We start from the raw sequence: 25,503 nt of genomic DNA on the forward strand, positions 1-25,503 counted from the left end.
TCAGTCACATGACCGGAGGCCAGCTGATCATCACGGACCCGAGAGTCGGACAAGATCACGACGATCAGCTAGATCTGTGTTTCTAAATCCTGCACGAGCATCAACGGGGTTTCTGTAGTATATGTATGGGCTGACACAGAATATAACAAAAGGTAACGTGTCAGTGTTCATTTTAGGAGACGGAAGTAAACAGAAGACCGCAGTCATCGACCAAAGGACGAGAAGATGTCTGGAAAAGAAAGGATCGACATATTCCCCTCTAGAATGTAAGCAGCTTGTTTGCTAGCTAGTTGCTAACACACTGTAGCTTGTTAGCCAGCTATTAAAAAAGGATGCTGTTTGGTTATATAATGATTATTGCTTCCCAGTCTCCCAGATTGATAATTTCCTGCTCCCATCTGCTGGAAAGCTCGGTTTATCTCACATGAAGGGATGACAGTCTTGTTCTGTGTGATTCAAGCCTAAATATAGTTTATATCGCTGCCAGGTTGCTGTGTAAAAGAGGAACAGTCCTTCATTTGTCATGTGATGTTTATGGTCCCAGTTTGAGCTGTCACACTGAGATGGTGTCTGAAACATACTGACCTCCAGACTGCAACCGCCTTGAGTTTATCATTGTATAACTAAAGTTTCCTGTATTGTCTGTAAAGTCTAGTAATTTTTACCTTTTATAGATTCAAGCGTCAGCTTTTTTAAAGCTTTTATGTGTGGGAGAGAGAAGTTTTTATTCTACAGATGGGCTGTTTTTGATCTGTACATGGATGAAGCTTTTTTTAAATGAACTGATCAGGTGTCCCTCCTTGGTTACAAATATCAGTGAGTACTTGTACCCAAGGGCATACTTCTGTAGTTACCAGGGGGTGTGGAGTAACTGAGCTACTTTGAATAAACAGAAATTATGATTCGATGATATATATCCACATATTTGGAAAATCAATACACAAATGGGATTACAAACTTGCAGTACTAATCTTTAATATATTTATTGTCACAAAAGTGTCTGTCAGATGAATGTAAATGTAACAACGACTTACCAATTGTGATCTGACTGCACAAGACACACCTCAGTTTTCCACCAACCAGTTACTTAACAGCAAGTAAAGCAATGAAAAGTAGTAAAAGTAACTAGTAAGAAAAGACACACAAAATAAAAAATAGAAATGGCTGAAACGTCCATTCTATTGAAGGGGTGATGATGAAGGTGTATTTGAAATGGTCTGACTTGGCCAAGGGGGGTACATCAGACAAAAAATGGCTGCCTGTTAGTGCCTTACAATGCGCAAAACAAAAAAAAGCTAGTCATAAAAAGTGGCTGTTTTCTTTACCCATGTGTTAATGTACGAAGCCTATGTAAATATTTGAATCTTGTATACTTGGGGTATAATTGGTGAGATTCAAATACAGAATTTAAAATGTATTTGTGTTGTTTGGGTTTGCAGGGCTCAGACCATCATGAAGGCTCGACTGAAAGGGGCGCAGACCGGCCGCAACCTGCTCAGGAAGAAATCTGATGCCCTCTCCATGCGCTTCCGTCAGATCCTCCGCAAAATTATCGAAGTCAGTCAGTCAGATGATTGTCAACTGACCTTGTTCTCCATGCATTTGTCTCTTTAATAACTCCAGATGGTTTGCTAAAGGTGGACTTTTCATCTCTTTTCTTTAGACTAAGACAAAGATGGGAGAGGTGATGAGAGAGGCGGCCTTCTCTTTGGCTGAAGCCAAATTTACAGCCGGAGACTTCAGGTAAGAATCAGAGAAACATCATGTGATGTGATGTTTGGTGCAGATGCATTTGTAACTCACATCTGTAATTCCATCTGCAGCACAACTGTAATCCAGAATGTCAACAAAGCTCAAGTGAAGGTCCGAGCCAAGAAAGACAACGTGGCAGGTTAGCCTAAAAAATATTTACATTTAAAATTTTTTTACAATCACCGTTGATGCAGCACGTTCTTACATACGTGTTTTTCTTCCTATTAGGTGTCACCCTTCCAGTGTTTGAGCACTACCAAGAAGGCGGGGACAGTAAGTCACTGTTTTGATGAAAGTAGCTTTTGTGACTATGGACCGACAGAGATGTCACCCTCGCTGTGTCTTTCAGGTTATGAGTTGACTGGTCTGGCCAGAGGAGGAGAGCAGCTCTCCAGGTTGAAGAGGAACTACGCCAGAGCTGTTGAGCTGCTGGTGGAGTTGGCCTCCTTACAGGTGGGGGGGATGTTTAGATATTTGTACTTTACCAAAGTGTTTCCATTTTATGCTACATTATACTGTATTTTTTTTCTCCACTACCTTTATTAAACAGCTATAGTTACTAGTTACCTGCAAATAGAAATTTTACATGCAAAACTTATGATCAGCGTGTAAAATATGTTGGGAAGATTTAACTACCCAAAAGCATAAAGTAGCTTCACCTCGACCAGCTTCAACATTAAAATGCTGCTTAATGCACCAGTAATAATAATCCAACACTCTTAAAGGGGCCATTCTGCATTATGAATACTTTTTCAAATATGTAAAGTTGATTTGGTTTATAATACTTGCATAGAGTATTTGTTTTATCACTGGAAATAAACTTTTTTTAATGAAATGCTAGTCAAATTCATGAACTGTGTCTCACTATGTGAGATTCTGATACACATTGCCCATTTTCTGTCTGTAGACATCTTTTGTCACTCTGGATGAAGCTATAAAGATTACCAACCGCCGTGTGAACGCTATCGAGCATGGTAAATTCACGCTTAATTAAGATAAGTGTTGCCCTTTTCTTCTGGACAAAGACTGTCACTGTAGCTCATCTTTATTCCACTTTGCAGTGATTATTCCACGGATTGATCGCACCCTCACCTACATCATCACAGAGCTGGATGAGAGAGAACGAGAGGAGTTCTACAGGTGAAAACATTTTCTAGAAGTCTAATACATCCAGATAAAAAAAAAAAAGAAAAAAGCCAAATCCATGTACTGGCCACCTCGCCTTCTAATTTTGTTATAACACTGAACATATTTCCTCCTCCACTAGGCTGAAGAAAATCCAAGAGAAGAAGAAGCAGCTCAGGGAACGGACAGAACTGGAGATTGCCGACCGTCTGGCTAAGCTGGGTCCCATCGCAGAACCCACCAACTTGCTGACGGAGGAGACTGATGAAGACATGCTGTTCGAGTGAAGCACTCTAAAGGCACAGACTTCACCCATCATCCTATTTATTCTCTCAGGCCATGTAAACGTCTTCTCACGCAAGTGATGAAAGTTGTTTTTTTTTGTGTGCTTGTCTGTGATGATTTGCCCTGTTGTTTAAGTGCTGGGAGGTTCTGTGTGTTTCCAGATTTGTCACTGTACAGAACCAAAGTGTTGTTACACTTGGCTCTTAACCACAAGAGTAACTAAATATAAGTGTGTTTACACATGGTTTGAGTGTGAAATTGAAGCATTCCAAGTGACGGATCAACTTGTAGATATTTCAGTTTCCTCACAACATTTAGAGCCATTGCATGCTGTAAAGCTTAATGTGGTTGTAGATTGTGTGAGTCGGTGTTGTGGAGGCCTGGCCCGCCAAGGTCACGGGGTTGTTGTTACCTCAAGGATGTTTACCGTTGTACCAGAAAACCCCAAGGAGACCCCGCTGTAAAACTTAGTGCAAGTCAACAAAGCCCTACACTTAATCCAAATAAAGATGTTACCAATATTCAACCATTCCCTGGATTTCTTGCCGTGATAAGAGCTTTTACATGTTCAAGCAGATTTACAATCAGTCAAACAGGATTTTGCACTCATGTTGAAGCGTTTTAGTTCTGAATGTAAAAATGTGTACTGGGATCAAATTTCTGTCAACGTGCGCTAGGAAACATTTTGTGCCTCAAGTGTCTCGGTAACTCGGCTGGGTGAGGAATGGCAGCCATCTTGCACAAGAATGCTACATTTAACACATTTTTAGGGTTGAATTAGTACACATTTGTGTTGTAACGCCAATATTACCAACTGAATTATGTTCTCTAACAAATTACAAGGCAAGTGAAATCAATGCATTCACTACCTACATCACTTGTTCACATTATGTATTTTATTAACTCTTCCAGAATTGTGCTTATGATTTAATACGTACCCTGCAAAGAACCAATACTGTATGGAGTTACACGAAGTGATGAAATGTTTTGTTACAATACTGACAAAAAAACAAAACAATTGCAGCAGTGCTTTGCAGCATGATATATACCGGCAGTAATGATAACCAGCTAGAGACAATACCTTAGATATGAGGTCTTATCACAGAGTAAATGAGACATGAGACAACGTGAAATAATACTGACACTTGTGTAGAGGAAGTATCCCAAAACTGCAGGTTCTGAATGGAAGACTTTACACTACAGCCACTTTAAGCACACATGCTCTTCTGTTTGTTACCTAAACAGCTTTTGGCTTACTGCTTTATCATTATAATTGACACTGACATTCTCCCAGTTGAGTGTACCGTTTTGGATAACACACACACAAAATGCCACAATAAAATATCCTTTGGTCTACAAAATATATATTTACAATTATAAATTACTATGAAGGACAGGATAGAAATATTTCTATTTGTTTGATAAATGACTTTGCATAAAACTGAGATCAACAAGAACCTTCATAAAACAAACTGATAAGAAATCACCCACAGACACACACACACGCACGCACACACAACGAGATGTAAGAAACTTGAGTCCATCCCTGCAACACGTGGTAAAGATCACCCCCTCTATAAACGAGGAGAATGTGTGAGTGAAAAATCCAGTGACAAATCAGCACTGTCCATCCTCCATTTTTCAGTCTCCAGGAAAATAGATTTGTGCTCTTCTGTTTAACTTCTACCTTTGCGGCTCCCTGCGGTGTTTGCCTGTGACCTCTAGCACAACCAGGAGGTGGGCACCCACTGTGGCTCAGTGTCCAGCTTGTCTATCAGCCTGCGCAGCTCGTGGAAAGCCTGGTCTGGATCCATGTTCACGATGGTTGCATCAAACAAGTGGCCGAAATTGTGCTCCATCTCGCGGGCCTTTTCAATGACCTCCTTTAGCTCTTCAGGCTGTGCACAGAAAACGAGACATTGCTTTTTAGTCTGTGGGTGGGTGGTGACTTCTAAAATGACTATGCTGTATTGGACATAAATCATAAATGCTTACTATCACCACCCTATACTAAACTAAAAATCCCTGCAAAAAAAAAATTATAAAAAAATCCCTAGAAAAACACTTCTTTTAATTTTCTGTGATATATGTTAAATGCTCAATTTTGCTTAAAAATGTAGTCCATGTTCTGCAAATAACTGCATGCATGATGATCAAATTAACTTTAAAGAGTGAAATTTGTACCTTTGGTGTTTTCCCCTCTGTGGCCAGCAGGGTGCGTAGTCGTTCCTGTGCTGGAGGAGCGATGAAGATGACATAGGGCTTAAGGTTGGAGCACCTCAATACCTGCAGTGACTGACAACACACAGGGACGTATAAAAATATGAAATAAAGACAAATCAGGCTAAATGTATACCAAACCAAACCATACTATGGCGTCCTCTTTACAGACGTATCAGTCAGCAGTAAGGCGTTATTATCAACAACAAAAAAATAATTTGGGATGTTTGGATGTTATGTTCAGGATATAAAAAGCTATAATTATGTTCTGGCTAAGCCACAATGGTTCAGATTGAGACAGAGGGAGGAAATGCAATTTGTAATTAACAGACAGAAAAATGTTGGGACTCGTCCAGACAGCAATAAGCGCTCAGTCTCCTACCCTGGTGTGGAGGCAGAGCAAACAGATGCGTCCAGAGTTGACGACCTGTCGAACTGAGTCAGTGCTGGTGCCGTACAAGTTCTTCCCATACTCCCCAGACTCAATGAACTTTCCTGCCGCTAAGTCGCTTTCAAAGGCAGGCCGACTCACAAAATTGTACTCGCGGCCATTCCGCTCCTGTATCCTCGGGTTTCTGGTTGTGTCTGATCCATGAAAAAGATAAAGAAATTTGAGTTATCGCAAAAACTGTGGCAAAAAGTGGCAGTATCAAAAAATACACAGTAAATTGTTAGTAAAATATATTTACATCAGAAATTTGAGAATGTTGTCACAGTTAAAGAAAGGTCGTGTCAAATTATGAATTTTTAACTGAATCCCAAAATTTATAATTTTATTTATATTTTAATATAGTCCTTATATGGTGTGTGTAGCATGAAGGAACTACAAATTTCATTTTGTTATGCAGCTATTGTGCTGTATGATGACAAATAAACAACCATGTACCTTGTAAATAAATGTTATGTTCCTCATCTGGAATCATGAGTTGTTGAATATTTGTGTCCTAATGCTTTGTAAAAAAACCCAAAAAAACCCAAAAAAAAACTGACTTACGTGGAACAGCAACAGCAAACCTTTCCGGTTCGATGGACAGAAGTCGCCGACGCAGCTCATCGTGGCCGCTGTTTGTGGGGCCGATCAGAGCGACGGGACGTTTCCGGTTGGCAGGCTGGTGATAAAGCGACATCTCCTCGTAGGTCAGGATGTCATCGTAGTCTGAAAAGACAATTGCAAATCCTTTCTAGCTCTTGGACTGCTGTTCTGTAACTAACTCTGACCTTTGACCTCTCTTTGGAGGCAGGAAAGATTAAGAGATCAATAAAACAACACACTTTTATATTAATATTCCCATGTTTGTGTGTAAATTTTACGTTGCATACAGTGTTTTTAACATTGTGCTGCTTCATATTCGACCCTCCCAGTTACAAATAAGATCACAGTCGGCTACCGTCGACCACTGAGCAGTTCCACTAGAGTGTCTGTCTGAGTATACATAGTATGTCACAAAAGTGAGTACACCCCTCACATTTTTGTAAATATTTGATTGCCAGCGGTTTAGACATTAATGGCTGTGTGATTTGTTATTTTGAGGGGACAGCAAATTTACACTGTTATACAAGCTACTTTACATTGTAGCAAAGTTTAATTTCTTCAGTGTTGTCACATGAAAAGATATAATCAAATATTTACAAAAGTGTGAGGGGTGTACTCACTTTTGTGAGATACTGTATGTCTTTCTATGTGTGAACCAATAACACCACGGGTCCCTTCAAGCCATTTAGATACCCGCTGGCATCTGTTGGCACCTGCTGGGACCTCCTCTGATCCCGTCTGTGAAGACTAATCTGACCTGTGACAAACTGAGTCTGGACAGGCTACTGCGAAAACGACAAGACATGTCAACTCCAGCTAACGTGTGGGGATAATACTGAATACTGACACTTGGAAGCTACCCAGGACAGGAGAGCAGTCTTTCTTACTGTTGGTAAAAGAGAAGCAACAACAGGAGTTTTAAGGGTTAGGTGTGTAGCTACTTAACAGTGGGTTTTGAGGAAGCGACTGCAAACGTGCAACCCACTTCTCAAACTGTTAAGCTTTTGAAGAGACAAAAAAGACAAGAAAAAGTAGAGCCTTACCAGTATTTTTGTTCAAGTTTGCTGTGCTCTTCTTCCTCTGTTTTTTGCTTTTCTTCGCATACCAAAGCTTCCCTGGAGAAACGACAAGTCAAAACATCTTTGCTTTATAAAGGGAACCATCAATTCACTTTGTTACAAACAAAGTCCTTTTTTTATGTGAGTCAGGGTGGATGCAAAATGGTTGACTTTGCAAATTATGTCTTGCATTTTCTCACCACATAGTGTGTGTTTCAACATTTAACGCTTACCTTGGTGTTCTCGACTCCTGTCTGTTATAGTTTTCTTCAAGGTCTCTCTCTGTTGCTGGAAGCTTTTCCCTGAAAAAGAGGAAGGCAAAGAGAAACAGATCAGATATCCAGCACTGCAACTCAATGCAAAGCACTGTATTTTCCATTTCAAAAGCACGTACTTATTTAAAAATGTAAGTCCTAATGGGTTTGAACATTCTGGTTGGTGTTCAATAATATGTCTTTATGGTTTATGGATAACACACACACACACAAAGCATACACTGGATCACTACACTCAGGGGCAAATATTACTGACAAGTGATGTTTCTAGGCGTAGAATTTTTCTTCAAACTCTTCCTAGACTTTCCTCACCTGAGGAACAGGCAAAAGTTTCCCTTTTCCAGTGCTTAACCTTTTTTTTCTTCCTGCCACAACAGGCCTGGTCAGAGAGTAATCTCAAATAATTCTTAGGTGTTTTAATCTGCTTGACGTGCCAGATGGGTAGTGTTTCCTGCCAGCATAGTAGTGCCAGCTAAGTTATTTGTCACAAACAACTTTAAAGTACTTTACAATGACTATTCCCACAGACTACAAGGAATGGACATATTAATCCACTTGGCAATATACTATGAGAAGTGCTGTGTTGTTTACTAATTACTGATATGCTGGTATCAAGTATCCTGCATTTTGATAAATGTTTACTTAATATATTTTAAGACATAAGACATGAGCACTATAGATTCTTTTAAATGCAACTGTAAAATCTTTGTATTTGTTGTTTTTTTCCTGACAGTTTTACTAATGATGGTACATGTATACAATGCGGTTTGTGTTACAAGGCTGTTGTTGATGACTGTAGGGATTTAATTATTAATTAATGAATAACTCTAGGAGGCTTTAATACAGTCTACAAACATTGTGGATGACTGATGGCTGCACTAGCAGCCACACATGGAAACAACAACAACTCACGGTGGTAACTCTTTCATTTGTTTTGAGCACATTACATATTATACAAAATAAATAAATAAATAACTGGACACACACACTTTAGTTTTAAAAACAGTTTTATTAGTTATTTGACTTTGTTTCCTATTTGCACACATTTAGTTAACTTTGTCAATTTAGCTAATTTCAGGTTCATTATCTTTAAGTTACATTCTATGAAACTGATACCTTTCTTTTCAAGTTACCAGTTCCTGGGGAGTTGCTGCAAGGAGTCGCTGGCTGACAAAAGGCAAAAGGACTTCCAACTGCCTCTAAGCTGTTTAAGTAGGGGAATGAATAATTGGACTGCGCCATGTTTTCCCATATCATGGGGGTGGCAGAGTATTCCATTTTTGAGTTGTGTTCTTTTCTTTGCTAGTTTACCCATAGTTCATATTAGGTAGCATTGGAAACATTTGTTGCAGTTATGGTGGTTTGTTTATATATTATGTGTCTGTCTACCCCCTTTGTGTCAGAATGGCCTGATCAGCCACTAAGTTTCCCCCATGTCTCAGTCTGTTTAGTTAGTCTAGGTCTGTTTTTTACAGCTTATGTTAAGGTTATGTTAGTTGAGTTAAGTTCTGTTTAGTTGACCTCTTTTATGGGCCCAGAATTTTCTAATTTGTTTCGTAAATTAGCTTTTTTTTTGTGCTTAAAATAATATATTTTTTTGAATCTTACTTTCTGACTCCTCATGCCTGACAGCTTGGTCCCTCACAATGACATATTCTGATATTCACATACAAAGGTGTGCCTCCTCCATCTTACAGAGCCATGATTTGGTGTATTATGCATCTCTACGTGTTATTACAAATGCAAATTCCCTTACTCACCATTGCATTTTTTATGATTTGGTGGATTGGACACTGACCACCCGCAGACAACAGCACTGGTATATTTTTGCTAGGTAAACTTCCAGCTTACCTCTGTACTCTTCTCTGTCTGAATGGAATAATTTGCTAAAAGATCTGAAATTAGAAACTTATATATTGTTTGATAAATTTAAGAGCGTCATAAAGAATGTGGTGGAGGAGGCATGTGGTTGTTTTTCTTGAGAGGCCATTGTGTTTGAATAGATGTTTTTTTGTTTTATTGTGAATTTTGTCATGTTGTGTATGTATCATTTTAATATGTTGTGTTTATGTATGGCTGCTACCTTGGCCAGGTCTCTCTTGTAAAAGAGATTTTTGATCTCAACAGGACTTCCTGGTAAAATAAAGGTAAAATATAAAAATAAAAAAGGTTGGTTGGACAATTTTAAATCAACAAATTAATTCAAATTATTCAATTTATTTGCACATTTCTGTCTTGCATTTCATTTGTACTTGCTGATGGAATGACTGCTTTATAAACCAAGTATGCTGAAAAATGTCCTTGCCCTCCGGCGTTTATTCTCAATGTAACGTCAAAGACCTTCATTTGCATGCAACTCTAATTTTGTTGCTCCTTTGCTCATGTTTTAGAGCCATGTTCACTGGACAGGTTGTGAACATACCAAACAGGCAAAATGATGTATGTATAAAAATTATGTTATAAAATATACAAGTGGACATGCCATGTACTTAAGTTTTAATATATTTTGTACATTGTGTAGTTTAGTTCTCCGTATCTTATATATATGCTATTTCACCTATATACAAAAATGAATACTGTGATACTATAAAATACACATATTTATACATTTTACCACACCTGTAAATTATTCTTCTAGATTGTTTGTATTGGCAATTTGTCCTTGCAGTTATCTGCCCTTGTGAAGCAATAAACAACAAATTGATATGCAGCCCTGGTCTGTCCCCTACCTGGAATGAGTCCAGCCAGGGGTTGGTTGTCCTCATCTCCGTCCCTGTAGGCCTGCCACCAGTTGGGGTCATCCTGGCTGATGACGTGGAGGATATCTCCCTTCTGGAAGGACAGGCCCAGCTCCCGACACGGCACGAAGGGATCATCAGAGGGGTCGTAGTCAAAGTAAGCTCGTACGTGCATCTGAGGACAGGGTTTACAAAATCAAGGTTAGCGTTGCACGCATGCAGACATGCGTTCTCACACATGCACACACCCACATCATTAGAGACTTACCACAGTCTGTCTGTGAGGCGCAGGTTTAATCTGAGAGCTTGGGATGAGGAGGAAGGTCAGAGTGCCCTGCATTTGTTGCTGTTGGAAAAGATGGAATGCAATGAATTAAACATGACAGGGATCACATTTCCATAAAGCAATCATTTTTACTGACTGTATGTAGGGGTGCAACAACTAGGTTTGTCGAGGTAGTCGACAAAAATTAAATTTGTTGCCAACGAATTTAATAATCGATTCGTTCATGACGTCATCGGGCCTTAACGCCACAACATCAGCGCTGCGGTAACACCTTCACCACCTAAAACCTCCTGAGTGTGGCAACACTTCACTCTTCAATCAGCCAAAAAGGTTGTTAACTGCAGCGTCTGCAAAGCTGAGCTTTCCTGGAAACACCGGAGCATCTGAAGAGGAGGCGCCTAACGCTGTTGCTCTGTTGATGATGAAAACTCGTCTCGGTAAGCTAGAGCCGTGTTACTTCACGCTGTGAGCTGTAACGTTTTCTATACAGTTTGCTTCAGACAATTTGATTGATTTTTAATGGCGCTGAGAATAGCACATTTATGATACACAACGGCCGCGTTCACATTCCAGATGTGCCCTGACTTTACAATCATAAACGATGCATCGCTCATGGCGATGTTCCCAGCTGGAGAACGTGCTGCTGCCGAGTGCGTAAGATTAGACAACACCGGACAATTTCATACTTTCTAAAGAAGAGACAACAGTTCTCCTGTCAATGCATGAGGCTGCGGCTAATGTGCCCCAAACTCTCAGAGTTCAAAATCGGAGTTTTGTGAGTTGTTGAGTTAGGGGAAAATATATAAACTTTGTGAAACGCTGTCTACTATAAAATCGTTAATGAATATAATGATTATTATAATAATTATTGACCCCCCTGTAAATTCGGCAAATGTAATGCATGACGTTATTCCTTTCTTTGTATATGGTGTCAGTTTGTCCCGGTGTGTTGCAGTACTGGTGTGTAAACTGCTCAGTCACTAAACAGCACATCAGCTGCTGAGATCAGTACTTGATTTTAGAGGACATTTCTGTTGCTGCAGCAGAAACGTTCATTAAAATATGCATTTTTGAAAACAGTATGTATTTTATTGTTGTGACTGTTAATTAGCACATGCCTAAAACAACCTCAAGTTTAATTTAAAAGCTGATAAATAAGGCGCATTGTGTAATTTTGCTATTCATAATCCGAATAATCTATTATTCGTTTCAATAATCAATAGATTAATCGACTATCAAAATAGTCTTAGTTGCAGCCCTAGTGTATTTACCTGGGGCCTCAAACTTTTAGCAATGTTTTATTGCTTAGCAGTTGGATGTATGTACATTATATTTTGAGAGTGCCTCTTTTCAAAAACAACCGCTCAGGTATTTATGTTACAAACAAACATTAATGTTAAGATAATGATCTCTTAAAATTTATGTATATTCACAACACTCATAATTTGGTATAATTTTGTTGTTTTGAGTGTTTGTGCCTATAGTGTATGAAAGAAAGTGAAACCCACCAACATTACAAACAACAACCACTAGGGTTGCAATGGCATGAAAACCATCTCAGAATGGTTTCAACAACCACCTAATGAAACGTCTGAGGCTCAACATGTTTGTCAAACTGATTAAAATTAACCTAGAAGTGGATATGAAGTAAAACTTGTCACCAGCTGTGGAGAAACAGATGGTCCAAGTAAGACCACCATTTATGAATAAATTCTAATGCCTTTTATGGAATTATATGTACATAATTTAAGTTTTCAAGACATTTTATGGCCACACATGTACAATACAACAAAGCTGGTTTCCCATGAAATAAAATCAAGTTGTAAAACAGTTAATTTCCCATGAATTATTATGATTGAATGTTCTCACCAGTAAGTCATGGACTTCATTGACATGTTTCCCACGAATAGAAATGCCGTTGATCTCCAGGATCTCATCTCCCTCACTGAGAAGGCCGCTGCTCTCTGCTGCTCCGCCCTTCACCACGCGACTCACCACTACACTGTCCATGTCGTTCCGTACTGTTGCACCCTGTTAGCCCCACATACACACACACACACACACACACACACACACACACACACACACACACAGAGTTCATATACTGTAGATGACATTATTGTGAGATGATCTCACAAAACAAGCAACACCCTGGATAATTAATAAGTAAACGACACACCTCAAACCCATAATATTCTCTGAAATGAAGGAGGAGCAGCAGGTTGAATAAAAAGAAATATGTCACATACAGTGAACATCATTGTGTCTTTGCTAATGTTTGGAAATGGGTGCCTGGAGCTCTCACTGACAGGCATTTTGCTGCCCTGTTGGTTTGTCGGTACAGTGACACTGACACACCCAGATGATAAATTTGAGTGGTGCAGCATGTTGAAGGCTGAGAGAGGCTTTTTCTTACTGGGTTTACACACAATACACCAAAACTTAAAATATATAACACAATAACATGCTTTAGATCCATATATGTCTTAATGGCTCATTTGTCCTCATTCTTTTTTTTGTTCCTTTATATAAATGAATTTGCATCCTGTGTGGATATTACAACTATTTCACTGCCTTGCCTCTCTGAGTGGATTTTCATGATTATGAGGCAAATAAATGGCTGTAAAGCTGTAAATAAATATGACATTTGCATACAGCGATAAAAGAGCGTAGTAGTAGCATTGCCTCAAAAAGACTAACAGACGGCATCTCACCAGTGGAGTGTCGCGGGTCTTCTCCAGCCGCACCAGTTTAACTGTCTCTCCAAGGTTCTGGGTCTCATTTTCCTCTGCCATTTCATGTACTGCCACACTGTCATGGGCCTGCATCAGTGCCTGCCACATGAAACAAACACAGAGACAAACAGTACGCACATACAGAAATTTAAAATAACACATGATAGACACAAAAGTAAAAGGAGGAGGCAGCGTAAAGAGATTCATTGTGATGATTGTGTCATTACAGATGTTATCCTTACTAACGACTATAGTTGGCAATGAAATCAAATGACTGCGGCTTACAACATGGCATGCATTTATCAAGTGGTTTGTACATGTTAGTGTCAACTGATGAACTGAAGATACACGTTTTTCAAACACGCATCTGCTACCAGAAGTCTACCATCCCCCCCCATCTTTTTAACAAGACCAGTCAGCAAACCCACCTCTAAGCCACAAATAAAACAGAGACTGCTCCTTCACTTCATTTAATGTGACAAGCGCTCCGTATCTCACAATTAATAACCGTCGGTCCAAATTAGTTTCTCTATCCTGCAGCAAAGGGGACCTCAGAGAGCGGAGGCCGGGCTAAGCTTTGGCGTACGCACAATCCGTCTTAATCTCCCACAGCATTTAGGAGTTAAGATCCACTGCCATCAATCATCAAATGCCTTTGGCTTCCCTGCTCGTGAGGAAACACTGTCCCAGAAAACGGTGAAAGGGAGACAGGTGGACTTGAGGGGGGCCTATGCCTTTCGCACACGTACCTGTCTCCATTAGTTTGGGGTATGAGGTTGTTTACCTGTACAGACTTACGGGGTGACTCATGTGATCCTCTGCTCCCCCGCAGTGAAACCAACATAATCTGTTCCACTTTCTGTGCCACAAGGCAGGCTCACATCAAATCATACGGCCCCTGCTGGCTACATGGATCTGGCTCACTGGAGGGGTTAACAGGGCGATGGAAGAAATGGTAGTTCACACGGTCACATGGGTCAAACATCCGACCCCTGGCGCTCCCCTGTCAGGACCCTCAACCATAAAATCTCAGCAGAGTCATCCACCTGAGGTCTTGCTCCGTCTCCGTCTCTAATGGACGATGACAGTCTGATAATGTGGCTCCATTTTTGTCTACAGAAGAATCACTGAACCTTAAACTGAGAAATGTAGAGCAGTCTATGCCACTTCAAAGCAATCTAATCCAATCTTATGTAAATCTGTTAGATTTTTTTATGCTGGTATACCAAATGCTGAACAGATGTCCCGCTGAATGAATGCAAAGGTAACCAAAATCAAGTGTGTATGGCTTTTTATAATGTGACTCCTTACACAGCAGTGGAAGTGGCCTGCCCGTCCCAGTGATGTATAATCGTTTCCGTAAATGTAGAGCATGTGGAACGCCTAAGAAGAACATCTTAATTCTCTAGTTGTCAGCTGTGCCAACAGCAGCCATGACACTGTACCGTATGACCTCTTACTAAACTGGTTACAGCCAAATCAGATAGAGAAATTTTTCATAACTGATTACAGTTATAGACTTTTACAGATATTTGACCTCTTTGCTAATAGTTAATTACACCCATTTCGAATTTCGATTCAACGACAAACTGCTGCAGAGAACACACCAGTCATGCTTTTTCATTACCAAGAGAGCTGACCCACATTACAACCTAATTTACATGAAGGCTTTTCTTGAGACCCACTAGATTAATCTTTGTAACAAAACACGGAGTAATTGATCATGAAAAAAATTTACCTTTGCACACCCTTAAAAAAACATAACAACAACATAACAATGATAACAAATAAAATATGTGTCAAAAAATTTCATCTGTAAAGCAAGCATCTGACCTGCCCATGTGTCCTGCCAGCTCAAGGGACATGACCTCATGACTTCCATCATAAAGTGCCTGCTTTCTATTTCTTTCATTCTGTTTTGATGTACAGTATACTGTATCATGTATCATGATGAGCAATCTGTCTTTTGGTCTGCCTTTAACCCAGTTGGCCTATTTGGTGCCACAAGATGGCAAAGTGAAACTGTCTTTCAGTTGCCTTTGAGCTGGTAAGACCCGTTTTTTCCTCTCATAATCTATTATATTCTTAATACGGACTTCTGACCAATTACCCTATTGGAATAAGTACAGTATAATAATAATTACATTTCCAGTATTCCAATTATCGGTATTTAAACTAAACAAATGAGTTGATCTATAAAGCTTTGCCAGCTTGCTGAGCCTCACTGTTGTTCTCTTATGTCATAGGTCAAGGAGAGATATGATAAGCTGACAAAAAGACATCTGACCTGGAGATGAGGATTGGTGAGCAGAGCCTTAAGCTCCATACCCTCCTTCTGTTGGCTGGACTGGAGAATCTTCTGTACCTGAACAGAAACACAGACTATGGTAAGGTGAACGGTTTGACTGCCACTAAGACCTATGAACAGGGTGACCAAGTAAAGTCGAGAACAAATTAAGAGTTTAGTATCCCTTTAAAAACCGTAAACTATCGATCTCTTAATTCCACTGTTTGTTTAAATTCTCACTAGATGTCTTGTTAAACTATGACTTTAGTCAGATTTGAGTCTAAATCTGCCAGTATACTCAGTCCAGATGCTTGGTGGTCGAATCGCTTCGGAAATCCCTCTCCCCCGCAACACCTTTCCAACATTGGAAACGTGGAGGTTGCTGTGTCCGACAATTTCTGTAACTTTCCAAAACTGACAAACCTACATTCACACCCACTCCACGCCATGACTGGCCAGCTGTGTAGAGGTTAGAAAGGAACCAGGACCAGGAACCCCTCTCTCCAGCTCTTTTTAAATTCTATTTCTATCGCTTTTCGTGTAAACTGAGTGCAACACTATGAATGTCATCCAGGAGAGACCGTTTGAAAGAGTGTGCCATTATCCAAAAAAATAAATACTCATATGTGTACAGACCATAGGAACAGACACACGTGTACATGTGCATACACATACAACACAATCACAAACATGGTACTTGGCTATCCACTCACAGTAGGGTTTCACATTCCAGACAGAAGAGTATTCCACAGTCACTCTGCTGTAAAGTAACTTGTGAAGTACTAGCTGTTACACAAAACTAAACACATCCACTACAGGATTTATTTTCATTGTGTGTTTACACATGAATGTTGTTTTTAACCAAATTTAACAAGCATACACTTGGAAAGCACCTTCTCTTCCATGGCTTTTCAGACTTTCCACTCTGCTCCATACTTATTCCTTGCTTTCTTTTATCCTCTCTGTTACTCGGTTCTATTTAGATCATGTGGTTCTTGAGTTCTCCTTTGGTAGAAGATGCTATTGTTTGTGGCTTGGACTATGTACTGAATCATCCATCTTTTTGCCTCTTCCACTTCATCTCCTGTTTGGAGCTTAGTTCATCCTTAACACTAATCAAAGCTCTGACTAACAAGTTGACGCACTTTCCCTTCCCCCGCCCCCCCCCCGGCAGCACTGCGCCTCGGCCCACACTGCTGTAAGCTGCTGGAGTTTCTTTTTCTGGTATGCTGCACCTCTCAGCCAGCACCAAGGGCTACTGGGAGATTAGCTTACCCAACAGCCAATCTGAGTGTCACACAGCACAGCCACTTAGTTTAGGCACACTGCAGCTCAAACTATTATGTGTTGTTAAGCGCTTCAGGATCTGTGCCTGGTGGGTGAGTGCAGACACTGATTTACTGTACACAGGAAGACAACATGTTGTGTGTGTGTGTGTGTGTGTGTGTGTGTGTGTGTGTGTGTGTGTGTGAAGCAAAATAGATCATCTCACTCAGCTCCTCTATCTTCAGACCACTTCTGTCAAGACTGGAATACCAATTCTGTAGCACTGCTGCTTGGTGTCCTTTGAATGAACTCTACACAGCTCATAACAGCCTCTTACACATCTAGCCATCAGCTAAAAAAAAATAAAAATCACACTGCACCAGTCTGACTGTGGTGAAAAGCCTGTATTACGTTTGTTCATGTTACACCTATCAAAAGTTGACACTAATCTTAATGAAGTGCCTTTTGTGGGTGTAGCCTGTCATTGTTGTATACAGCTTCTACCTAATTCATAGCAAGCCATATAACAATTCCTGTCTTTTTATGGGGGTACTGGGCTCTGTGTGACAGGCTGTATTTGAACACTCAATGTGCAGAGGCTGGGCTCTGCAGGGACATAAGTCAATTACTGTCGCTTTGCTTCAGTAGAGTCCAACTGGCTTGTGTTTTGTCATCGAGGAAGTCAGGTATGGTACATTCCTACCCACTCAAACCTGAATACAGAGATGGTTTCTTGCTCTCTGTCACTCTCTGTACAGGGGTTTAGGAGTTAGCACTGTCAACTGTCATTTAAAGAGGAAATGGCAATTGGTGGACAGGGAAATCAATTAAAAAACACTGTGATGTTTTATACAGTGTATTTGCATACCAGTGGAATACCAAACTATGTATGTTCACTTTGGTTCGTGCATTCCTCCTTTCCCTTCCTTGTTCACTCCTAAATGTAGGATATCTCACTGTCATCTTCTCCTCTTGTCACCCTAATTCTCCAATTTAAATTGTTCTACCTTCTGCCTCTTTTAACTTTTCTCCAGCACACTCAATTTTCACGCATGGCCTGGTTCCAACAAATTCCTCATTTTTGTTTTCACCCACCTTGTTAACCACAAGACGATTTACATTTCATAACTATTCAGACTGATGTGGCTACCTTTTTGGGCAGCTTTGTTGAATTAATCATCACCCTGAGCAATGATTTTGCATGCTTCATTGAGTATGTTCAGATACTTTACTCACAGAGGTACTTTCCTCTAAATAAAAGCTTAACAAGGTCCAAACCACAGATAGGCAAATGCAATCTAAGTGCCTTTATGCCTGTATGCACACACTGCCTCCTCTCATGAGGTAGAGAATTGGTTTTGTGGCATGGTTAAAAATGTCTAAGAATGAATGTGTGTTATTCATTATTCTGAGTACAAGTCAGTCTATTTTTTCTGATTCAGTTCCCCCTACAGCTGTGGACACTAAAACCACCTACACTTACAAAACATCCAGCATAAACTACATATACAAGTACCTATGCAATACTAATAGCAAGGTTACCACTGAGCTCAATGTAAATTACAATCACTTTCCCATAACTTTTAACACCGCAGCAGAGTCAGAGTGCTTCCAAACAATGTTTGTTGCTTCAAATTAACCATTATGTGTACCTCCTGGCAAAGATCCTCTGCTTGTGCTGTGATGGGTGAGGTGGGACTGACTCTGCTCCTCTGCTGGGACACAGCACTGTAGAGGGTGTAGGCATTCCTGAAGTCCTCCTTGGCAAGGAGCTGCACTATCAGCTCCACATCCTGCTGGCTCTGCGCATCAGTCAGGCAGTGCTGCGCGACCTTCAGAGCCTGCAGCAATTCCTCCAGTTCTGAGAAAGAGGCAGAGGCAGTGACGGGAACAGCACAGAGGCGATACAGAGCGACACAGGAGCTAAATGATAGAAGTCAGAAAAAGTTTTACTGCTTTAAGATGTGAATGTTTGCTTATTTTTTGTCCTATGGGTTTACTTTTCTGATCAGTAGCTTTGAACCTGCATTTGACCCATTGATACAGACTGTTGTCTAAGGCTCATTTCATGTTATACAAGACCTGGGCCTACAACTATAGCTGCATACACATCATTGCTAAACAGAGGTTTAACCACAACATGGGTGAGCTAATCTGAAACCATATATTACAAATATTTCTCTCCACAAGTTGAATTTGCAGAACATCTCCTAATCCGGGAATATTCAAAATGCTATGAGTTATGGGTGTGCTTTTGCAAATAAGGGTGGAAGTTGTCTGTTATTAGTATAACCGTGTATATAAAGTCTCTTTATATAGTATGTGGATATCCATAATTAGGAGGTTAATAAATTATTTTTGATGACTTGGATTCGCAAACATGTTAAGTCTAGGGAGACTAGACTTAGGCAAAAGAGTCACCCCCATTTGACCCCATTGCTTTCTGTGGTGCAGAGGTGCCAACCCTGCTGCTAAGCCACAGACACCATATAGACACTGTGCATCTGGTAAACAGAGTTGTCAACTTTCAGAGCAATTAAAGTATCTATAGACTACTGTATGTCTCACAAGTTATATAGGGCAGTAGAACTTGAACAAAAACTATGTATTCTTTAAGAGCTGCGGCAGAACATTTACAGCATTGTCTTTTTTGTGTCTCTGCAGTGGAAGTCTCCCGAGCCACCTGTGAGTCTTCATTTCTATTCAAGTGAGACTTTAACTTTATTTAATGGTTGCTGCAGTGATTACACTGGAGATTTATTAAAGCAGACAGTATGGATACATTTTATAGGATTTACTTTCTGCAACAACTTACACTCTATAGTAATGTTCATTGTATATGATTTAGAGGAGCATATTTCACAGTTGAGAGGCCCAGGTTGAACAAACAGAATAACTATTGTAGTAATCCTATTGTATAATCATAGTATAAACTGTAGATTAATCTTACAGAAACGCATGTTCACCTCTTTTCTTTTACACCAAAGCCGAGCACTGTCAGACCTACATTCCACTAAGGCTGAAAGCAGGGTCACAAAGTCAAGTCAGATAAGGTGCGCACTCGCAGGCACATTCAGACCAACTGCAAACGTGAGTTTATTACACATCAGTGTCTTTGTAATAATGAGGACTGAGTTCTGTATAAAGACTATCAAACATGTCACAACGTTCTGCATGACAATCAAATCTGACTCCTATTCACACTGGACACGCTGCAGTAAAGTAAATTCAACTAGTTGTGCTGAGTCACTGAAATCTGTTTGAAACTTAAGAAATATAATAATGAGCCCATCCTCTAAAACTTTTTAAATGTGTGTACACAATACATTTATTTATACAAATTGAAAAGTTAGCCACACAATATTTTGTGCACTAACCAGAATGGTGGACCACTGTATTTACTGTACATTCAATACTCTTTTGTATAATCAATATAATTAATCAGAAATTATTGTATTTTCCTTTGGCAACTGATGGGCTATCTCTCTTCAGTCCAGAGTTAGGACCAAGACACTAACCAGAATAAATGGTGGTCAGCCCCTAAAACACATCACCCTCCTCCGCTACCACCCTCTGCTCTGCCCCCCTTAATACTCATTGTTTTGACTCCTTTTGTTTTCACTGAATTTTTGTAAAACCTCACATCTCCCTATTCTACTCTGAGGTCTAAACTCTCCTTTGTAAAGCTTTTCCTCTTTCCACTCTAGCTGACCCCCATAAAGACCTTCTAACCCTTACTGCCCTCCTCCTCTCAACTTACCAGTGACAGGATCCTGAGAGCATGAGTCCTTGGTGGCCTTTTCTTTCTCCTCGAAGGTGGGATTGTCAATGCCCACCTTGGGGTTCTGTGCCAGCTTCTTGAGCCTCAGTGAAGCGTTGGGATCGATCTCATGCTTCCCCCTGCTGTCCTCCTCTCTCCTCTTCCTCAGCTCCTCCTGGTAGTGCTGGATCCTCTCCATGTGGGCACTGCAGTGTGGAGACTTGACAAGGCTGCTTTCCTCCCCTGGACAGTCCACTGCCCTCTCCTTGAGACCAGAGGCCTCTTGCACATAGCCGTTCATATGGGACGTGATCATCCCTGCTGCAGCAGTGTACAGCTCAAACCACCCCAGCGTTTACTGAGATCTGCTCGAGTGTTGCGAGGCTCCGAGACAGCTCAAATCAGAGGCCATACCACGCCATTGGAGGATGTAGTCCTCTATGTTCTTTCTGTGATCATGTCATCCTGAAGTACAAACAGAGTGTTAAAATGGATTTCCCTTGTTGTTTTTATGCAATTTTTATTTTTTAATGGTAAACAAAGTCAAGTATTATTTTTTTTCATTTTTAAAATGGGTAACTGAAAAATTATTATAACAATTTTTTAGAAAAGGTTAAAAAAGGATTTCCTTTATTGACTATCACTTTTATTGCATTCTTAGGAAACAATAAACAGAAATTGAAGGGTTTCATTGTCAGATAAGATATGCACCAGTTTGGCCACTACTGTGACTGGTAGCTCAAGCAACAATAGTAAAGATACTGGAGAACTCTAGAGCCCTGCCTACACATTCCCTTTTTTATTATACTTTAGAGGAGGTGATGGGTCAAACTGGTGTTATTTTATTTTCTAAAATATGTACTTTATTTGTTGTTTGTATCTAGTAAATATAAAATAAGCGTAAATTATCATCATCATCAAAGCTCGAGACTATCATGCCGATGTCAATTTACCACAATATGACACCATGACACAACTTGTGCTGCTACAATGTGAAACCTGTAATATGAATTTCCCTCCAGTTGATCAATAAAGTCTTATAATAATTTCAGCAAAGGTAACTTGTTTGCACTTGTTTCTCACTAACTCAGTTTAATTGAGGAGTTCAACAGTGGTGACAGTAACTTTTCCAGCTATTTCTTAATAGATTTTAAATGTATTTAACATATAAATGTTGTTCCTTCCTTCCGGCTGGCTGCCTGTTAATCAGGGCCAACATTTGCTCCTACCTCCTCTCATCGATGACACCACTAATCTAACTCTTCACATGGAAAGCCGTCTGGCCTCAGTCACCTGAAATCCCTTCAGTTCAGTTCATCCAGCCACTTGCTTGGGTACACCTGTCCCCAACAGTCCCGTCCTCATGAACAGCTTAGTTAAAATGTCCATCTGTAGCCAATGTACGCGTGCCTATATAAAGATATTGCAATTAAATGCGATGCCTGCCACACAGCTACTACCACCTGATCTGCCATTGTTGTGACTGATGTGGCTTAGAATCTATTTTAAGGATGCAATGTGCATTAATCTGGATTAGTAAATTTGGTAGTATGACTAGAGGATTTTCACTCTTGTAAAATAAACTCAATCTATATTTTATAACAGAAAATCATTGTCCAAAAACAGTCATAGAGTGACTGTAATAAAAGGATGATATATAACTAGAAAGCCAAAGGTATGTCTTCATCATTCACATAATGACATAAGCTTGTGCTTAAATACCATGCAGTGGCTTAGGTAGGGCTGTCTTTCTTCCAACCTGCTACTCACATGTTAAACGGCCCTTATTACTTACTTACAGTCAAAGACAGCTTTGTGTGCATTGAGGAAACCTCTCAAGTACCAAAAAGGATAAACATGGAATTTTTATTTTTATTTTATTTTTTTACAGAAAGCCACGTCAGTCATACACACATGTCAGCTACTACCTCATGGCAGCCCTCCCCTCTTCTGCCTACTTCCCACAGCTAATTACGTCTGGCAGGTCTACCCCCTGCCCCCTCCAGCTCTTGCGCCAAGCTCCCAAACTCCGCCCCTGCAGAAGCATTTAGCTACGTTTACAGTGGCAGTGTACGGCTGATAAATAGCAGAGACTGCCAGCGGGCCATCTGTTCCTGTGGGCTTAATTAAGCCTGGGATCTCATGCCTACTCTTGCTCAGTGGCCACAACAGTACTGGGAGGGATGCTGGATAGGGACAGAGGGACCAGAGGGAATGAATGGGAAGTGCACACACACGCACACACCCCTAGACATAAAAAAATGAAGCAATTCAACAGTTTGGTGTCAGTTAAATTTGTGGAACAAGTTTAGGGACAATGCAAGATTACAGAGATGGTGGAACATTTCTGTGAAATTAAATAAGAGCTGATCATGTCATGTGATGTCAAATTAGACATTGGCAATCAAGCTCATATTAGCAAGCCCACTTACTGAACAGGGCAATGTGATGCTGGAAGGCCAATAATACAAAATACTAACTGACTGAAGAGGGTTTGGCATGAGATACCCCAGGAAGACTTAAAACTTCAACAAATGAAAAGGATCTTAGTAGAAAACACAGTACTACCCTGCACTCCTAAAACGTACTGTACATCATCTATTGCTCTACTCAATCTGATGTACAGTTACTCCAGAATTTATGAGTGAAAATAGTGCTAGAACATCCTCCTTTGATAGCAGTGCTATTATTTGATTATTATGCAAAAAAAGTTCTGTTTAATGTCATGTATGTTGAAAACAACTCCAGTGGTATTTACTCACCGAAGAACAAACCAATCCAACTAATAATTGGTGATGACCCTTAAGGTGGTATCAAAGTTTCTCAAATATGTCCTAACAAGGGATTTCCTCCCAAATCTAATCCCAACTAAACATGCAGCACACTATTAACAGCATAACAGTGGGATAATCCGTAATTTGTACCAAAAATAAATAGATCAAAAATCGAGTTATTGATTTTAGAATTCATCCAGAACAGTTATATCTCGAATAGTAGTTGTAATTTGTTAAGATAACGTTACTCTGCCATTTTGTATTTGTTACCATATAACGTTTAATTAACATTAACGTTAGTCGCTGAAAGTCACAGTGATGGCTAAACTTCAGTGAGGTTAAATTACCCTCTACCACTAGATCTCTGGCTTCTTGCTATAATTAGCTAACTGTTACATGCATTACATCCAGAGGGTGAAAATGGAAAATATTCTCATACATTAGTCATAGTAATAGTTCTGTGGTTTAAAAACTATTTGCCGCTGGCTGAAGTTAACATTAAGCTAAGGTTAGATGCATTTCAATGAGTCACGAGAACAACTGAGTCCTTCCTATTGTGTAGAAGTACGTTAATGATCTATTTTGAACAATTTTACAAAAAAGGCAATCGTCTTAGCACAACCATACACAGCGGCAACAGCACACTTAATACACACATTTGATATTCATTTTACTGTGTACAAATGAACTTGCATTAACGTAACAATGGCAGGGAACTTAACTAACGTTAGCTTAGCAGCCTGGTGGTACCGCTAACTTAACTGCGTAGCTTAACGGTAACGTCCCGCAATAGACCGAGTGCACTCACCGCTTCAAAGATAGCAAGTTCAAATGGGTTTTGGTTCAGAAGCAGTTATTCCTGTAAAATCCAGTGCTCCGAAAATGTGTCTGTTTTCACACACGGAAGGTCGGGAACAGAAAATGGTCTCTCCAGGTCTTTGCCGAACCGTGTTCAGCCACAGCACTGAGTTTTGTCCAGGCACTGTTGGGACACTTGTGGCCATTACTGTGAACCTGGTGTTTTGAGTCGTCTCCCTGGCAACACTGCAGCTCCACAGCGCCCCCTCTCTCCCAGACACGTAATGACCACATTTTACAGCAAAGATGTCAATATACGGTATGTAATACAACAACAATCTCTGAATGTCACTTTTAAATTTAAAAGTACACTTGACAGCAGATTTTTATTACTTTAACGAAAAGACAACCAGTTACAAAAGTGCAGTCCCTCTGTGCAGTAGCTACGTGGGCCCAAACACACTCTCACAGACATACATTATATTTACATTACAGTATATTTACATTACATTTACTAGTTTGCTTTTTTCAAAAGCAGTTGTAGAACAACATACATCAATAAAGTATCAATATGATAAGAGATCTACAAGTGACAATACATACTAATAAGCGAGCAATAAATACTAATAAGAGAGTATTGCACGTATGGCATCAATGGGGTAAATACCTATGGAAAAAAGTAAGAGTTAACAAAATAGTGAATTGTAAGGAGACTGAAGGAGAAGAGCACAGGAAGTCCATGTTAGAGGTTAGGGGTTAAACATACACTAATTTGTTGCACAAAAATATATAAAATATAAAAAAATATTGCAAGACAAATAAAGTTCATATTAATGGATTTTGTCACTCCTATTTTTATGCTTTCACTCATGCTTTCACATGATGTTCTAAAGTTTGGAACTATAGTGCCCATAATGCTTTGGGGGACGTATAGTAAGTATTCAAATGCCATGTGGATTCAATCAATGAATTATGCTATGGACTGAAACCTGAGCCCAGATTTTTTTTTTGGCATATATTTACTTGTTAATTTATTATTAAAAACAAAGTAAAAATACTTATAATGCAGAGTGTCCAATTCTGAGACTTTTATTGTTATATATACCATATT

General features: G+C 39.8%; 2 protein-coding genes across 2 annotated transcripts; one reads left to right on the forward strand and one right to left on the reverse strand.

Moving 5' to 3' along the window:
- Positions 1-9: 9 nt before the first annotated feature.
- On the forward strand, positions 10-3,688 carry atp6v1d (ATPase H+ transporting V1 subunit D). The gene is made up of 9 exons (XM_038727792.1): positions 10-266; positions 1,440-1,557; positions 1,664-1,743; positions 1,824-1,891; positions 1,981-2,025; positions 2,102-2,205; positions 2,660-2,726; positions 2,814-2,892; positions 3,020-3,688. The coding sequence occupies exons 1-9, from the start codon at positions 226-228 to the stop codon at positions 3,162-3,164; spliced, it is 747 nt and encodes a 248-aa protein (XP_038583720.1). The 5' UTR covers positions 10-225; the 3' UTR covers positions 3,165-3,688.
- A 348-nt stretch (positions 3,689-4,036) lies between these two features.
- Positions 4,037-24,618, reverse strand: mpp5b (membrane protein, palmitoylated 5b (MAGUK p55 subfamily member 5)). Its single transcript, XM_038727790.1, has 14 exons — positions 24,403-24,618; positions 20,821-21,285; positions 18,713-18,921; positions 15,795-15,872; positions 13,487-13,606; positions 12,642-12,803; positions 10,755-10,832; positions 10,478-10,661; positions 7,707-7,775; positions 7,459-7,530; positions 6,377-6,538; positions 5,765-5,967; positions 5,347-5,457; positions 4,037-5,060 (listed from the first exon to the last, which is right to left on the reverse strand). Exons 2-14 carry the CDS (start codon positions 21,134-21,136, stop codon positions 4,884-4,886), a joined length of 1,941 nt encoding a protein of 646 aa, XP_038583718.1. The 5' UTR covers positions 21,137-21,285; positions 24,403-24,618; the 3' UTR covers positions 4,037-4,883.
- Between the last annotated feature and the right edge of the window lie 885 nt (positions 24,619-25,503).

This window comes from Micropterus salmoides, unplaced genomic scaffold (assembly GCF_014851395.1).
Source record: "Micropterus salmoides isolate LMB-PRFRI ecotype aquatic unplaced genomic scaffold, ASM1485139v1 Ms_hic_scaffold_18, whole genome shotgun sequence".
NCBI classification, from domain to species: domain Eukaryota; kingdom Metazoa; phylum Chordata; class Actinopteri; order Centrarchiformes; family Centrarchidae; genus Micropterus; species Micropterus salmoides.

Bases quoted from the DNA above. Each gene is read 5' to 3' on its own strand.
- atp6v1d (XM_038727792.1), top strand. From the start codon at position 226: ATGTCTGGAAAAGAAAGGATCGACATATTCCCCTCTAGAAT. The intron at 1,892-1,980 runs GTTAGCCTAAAA...TCTTCCTATTAG, and splicing joins CAAGAAAGACAACGTGGCAG to GTGTCACCCTTCCAGTGTTT. The intron at 2,206-2,659 runs GTGGGGGGGATG...TTCTGTCTGTAG, and splicing joins TGGAGTTGGCCTCCTTACAG to ACATCTTTTGTCACTCTGGA.
- mpp5b (XM_038727790.1), bottom strand. From the start codon at position 21,136: ATGATCACGTCCCATATGAACGGCTATGTGCAAGAGGCCTCTGGTCTC. The intron at 5,968-6,376 runs GTAAGTCAGTTT...TTCATGGATCAG, and splicing joins GTTTGCTGTTGCTGTTCCAC to ACACAACCAGAAACCCGAGG. The intron at 5,458-5,764 runs GTAGGAGACTGA...GTGTGTTGTCAG, and splicing joins TGCTCTGCCTCCACACCAGG to TCACTGCAGGTATTGAGGTG.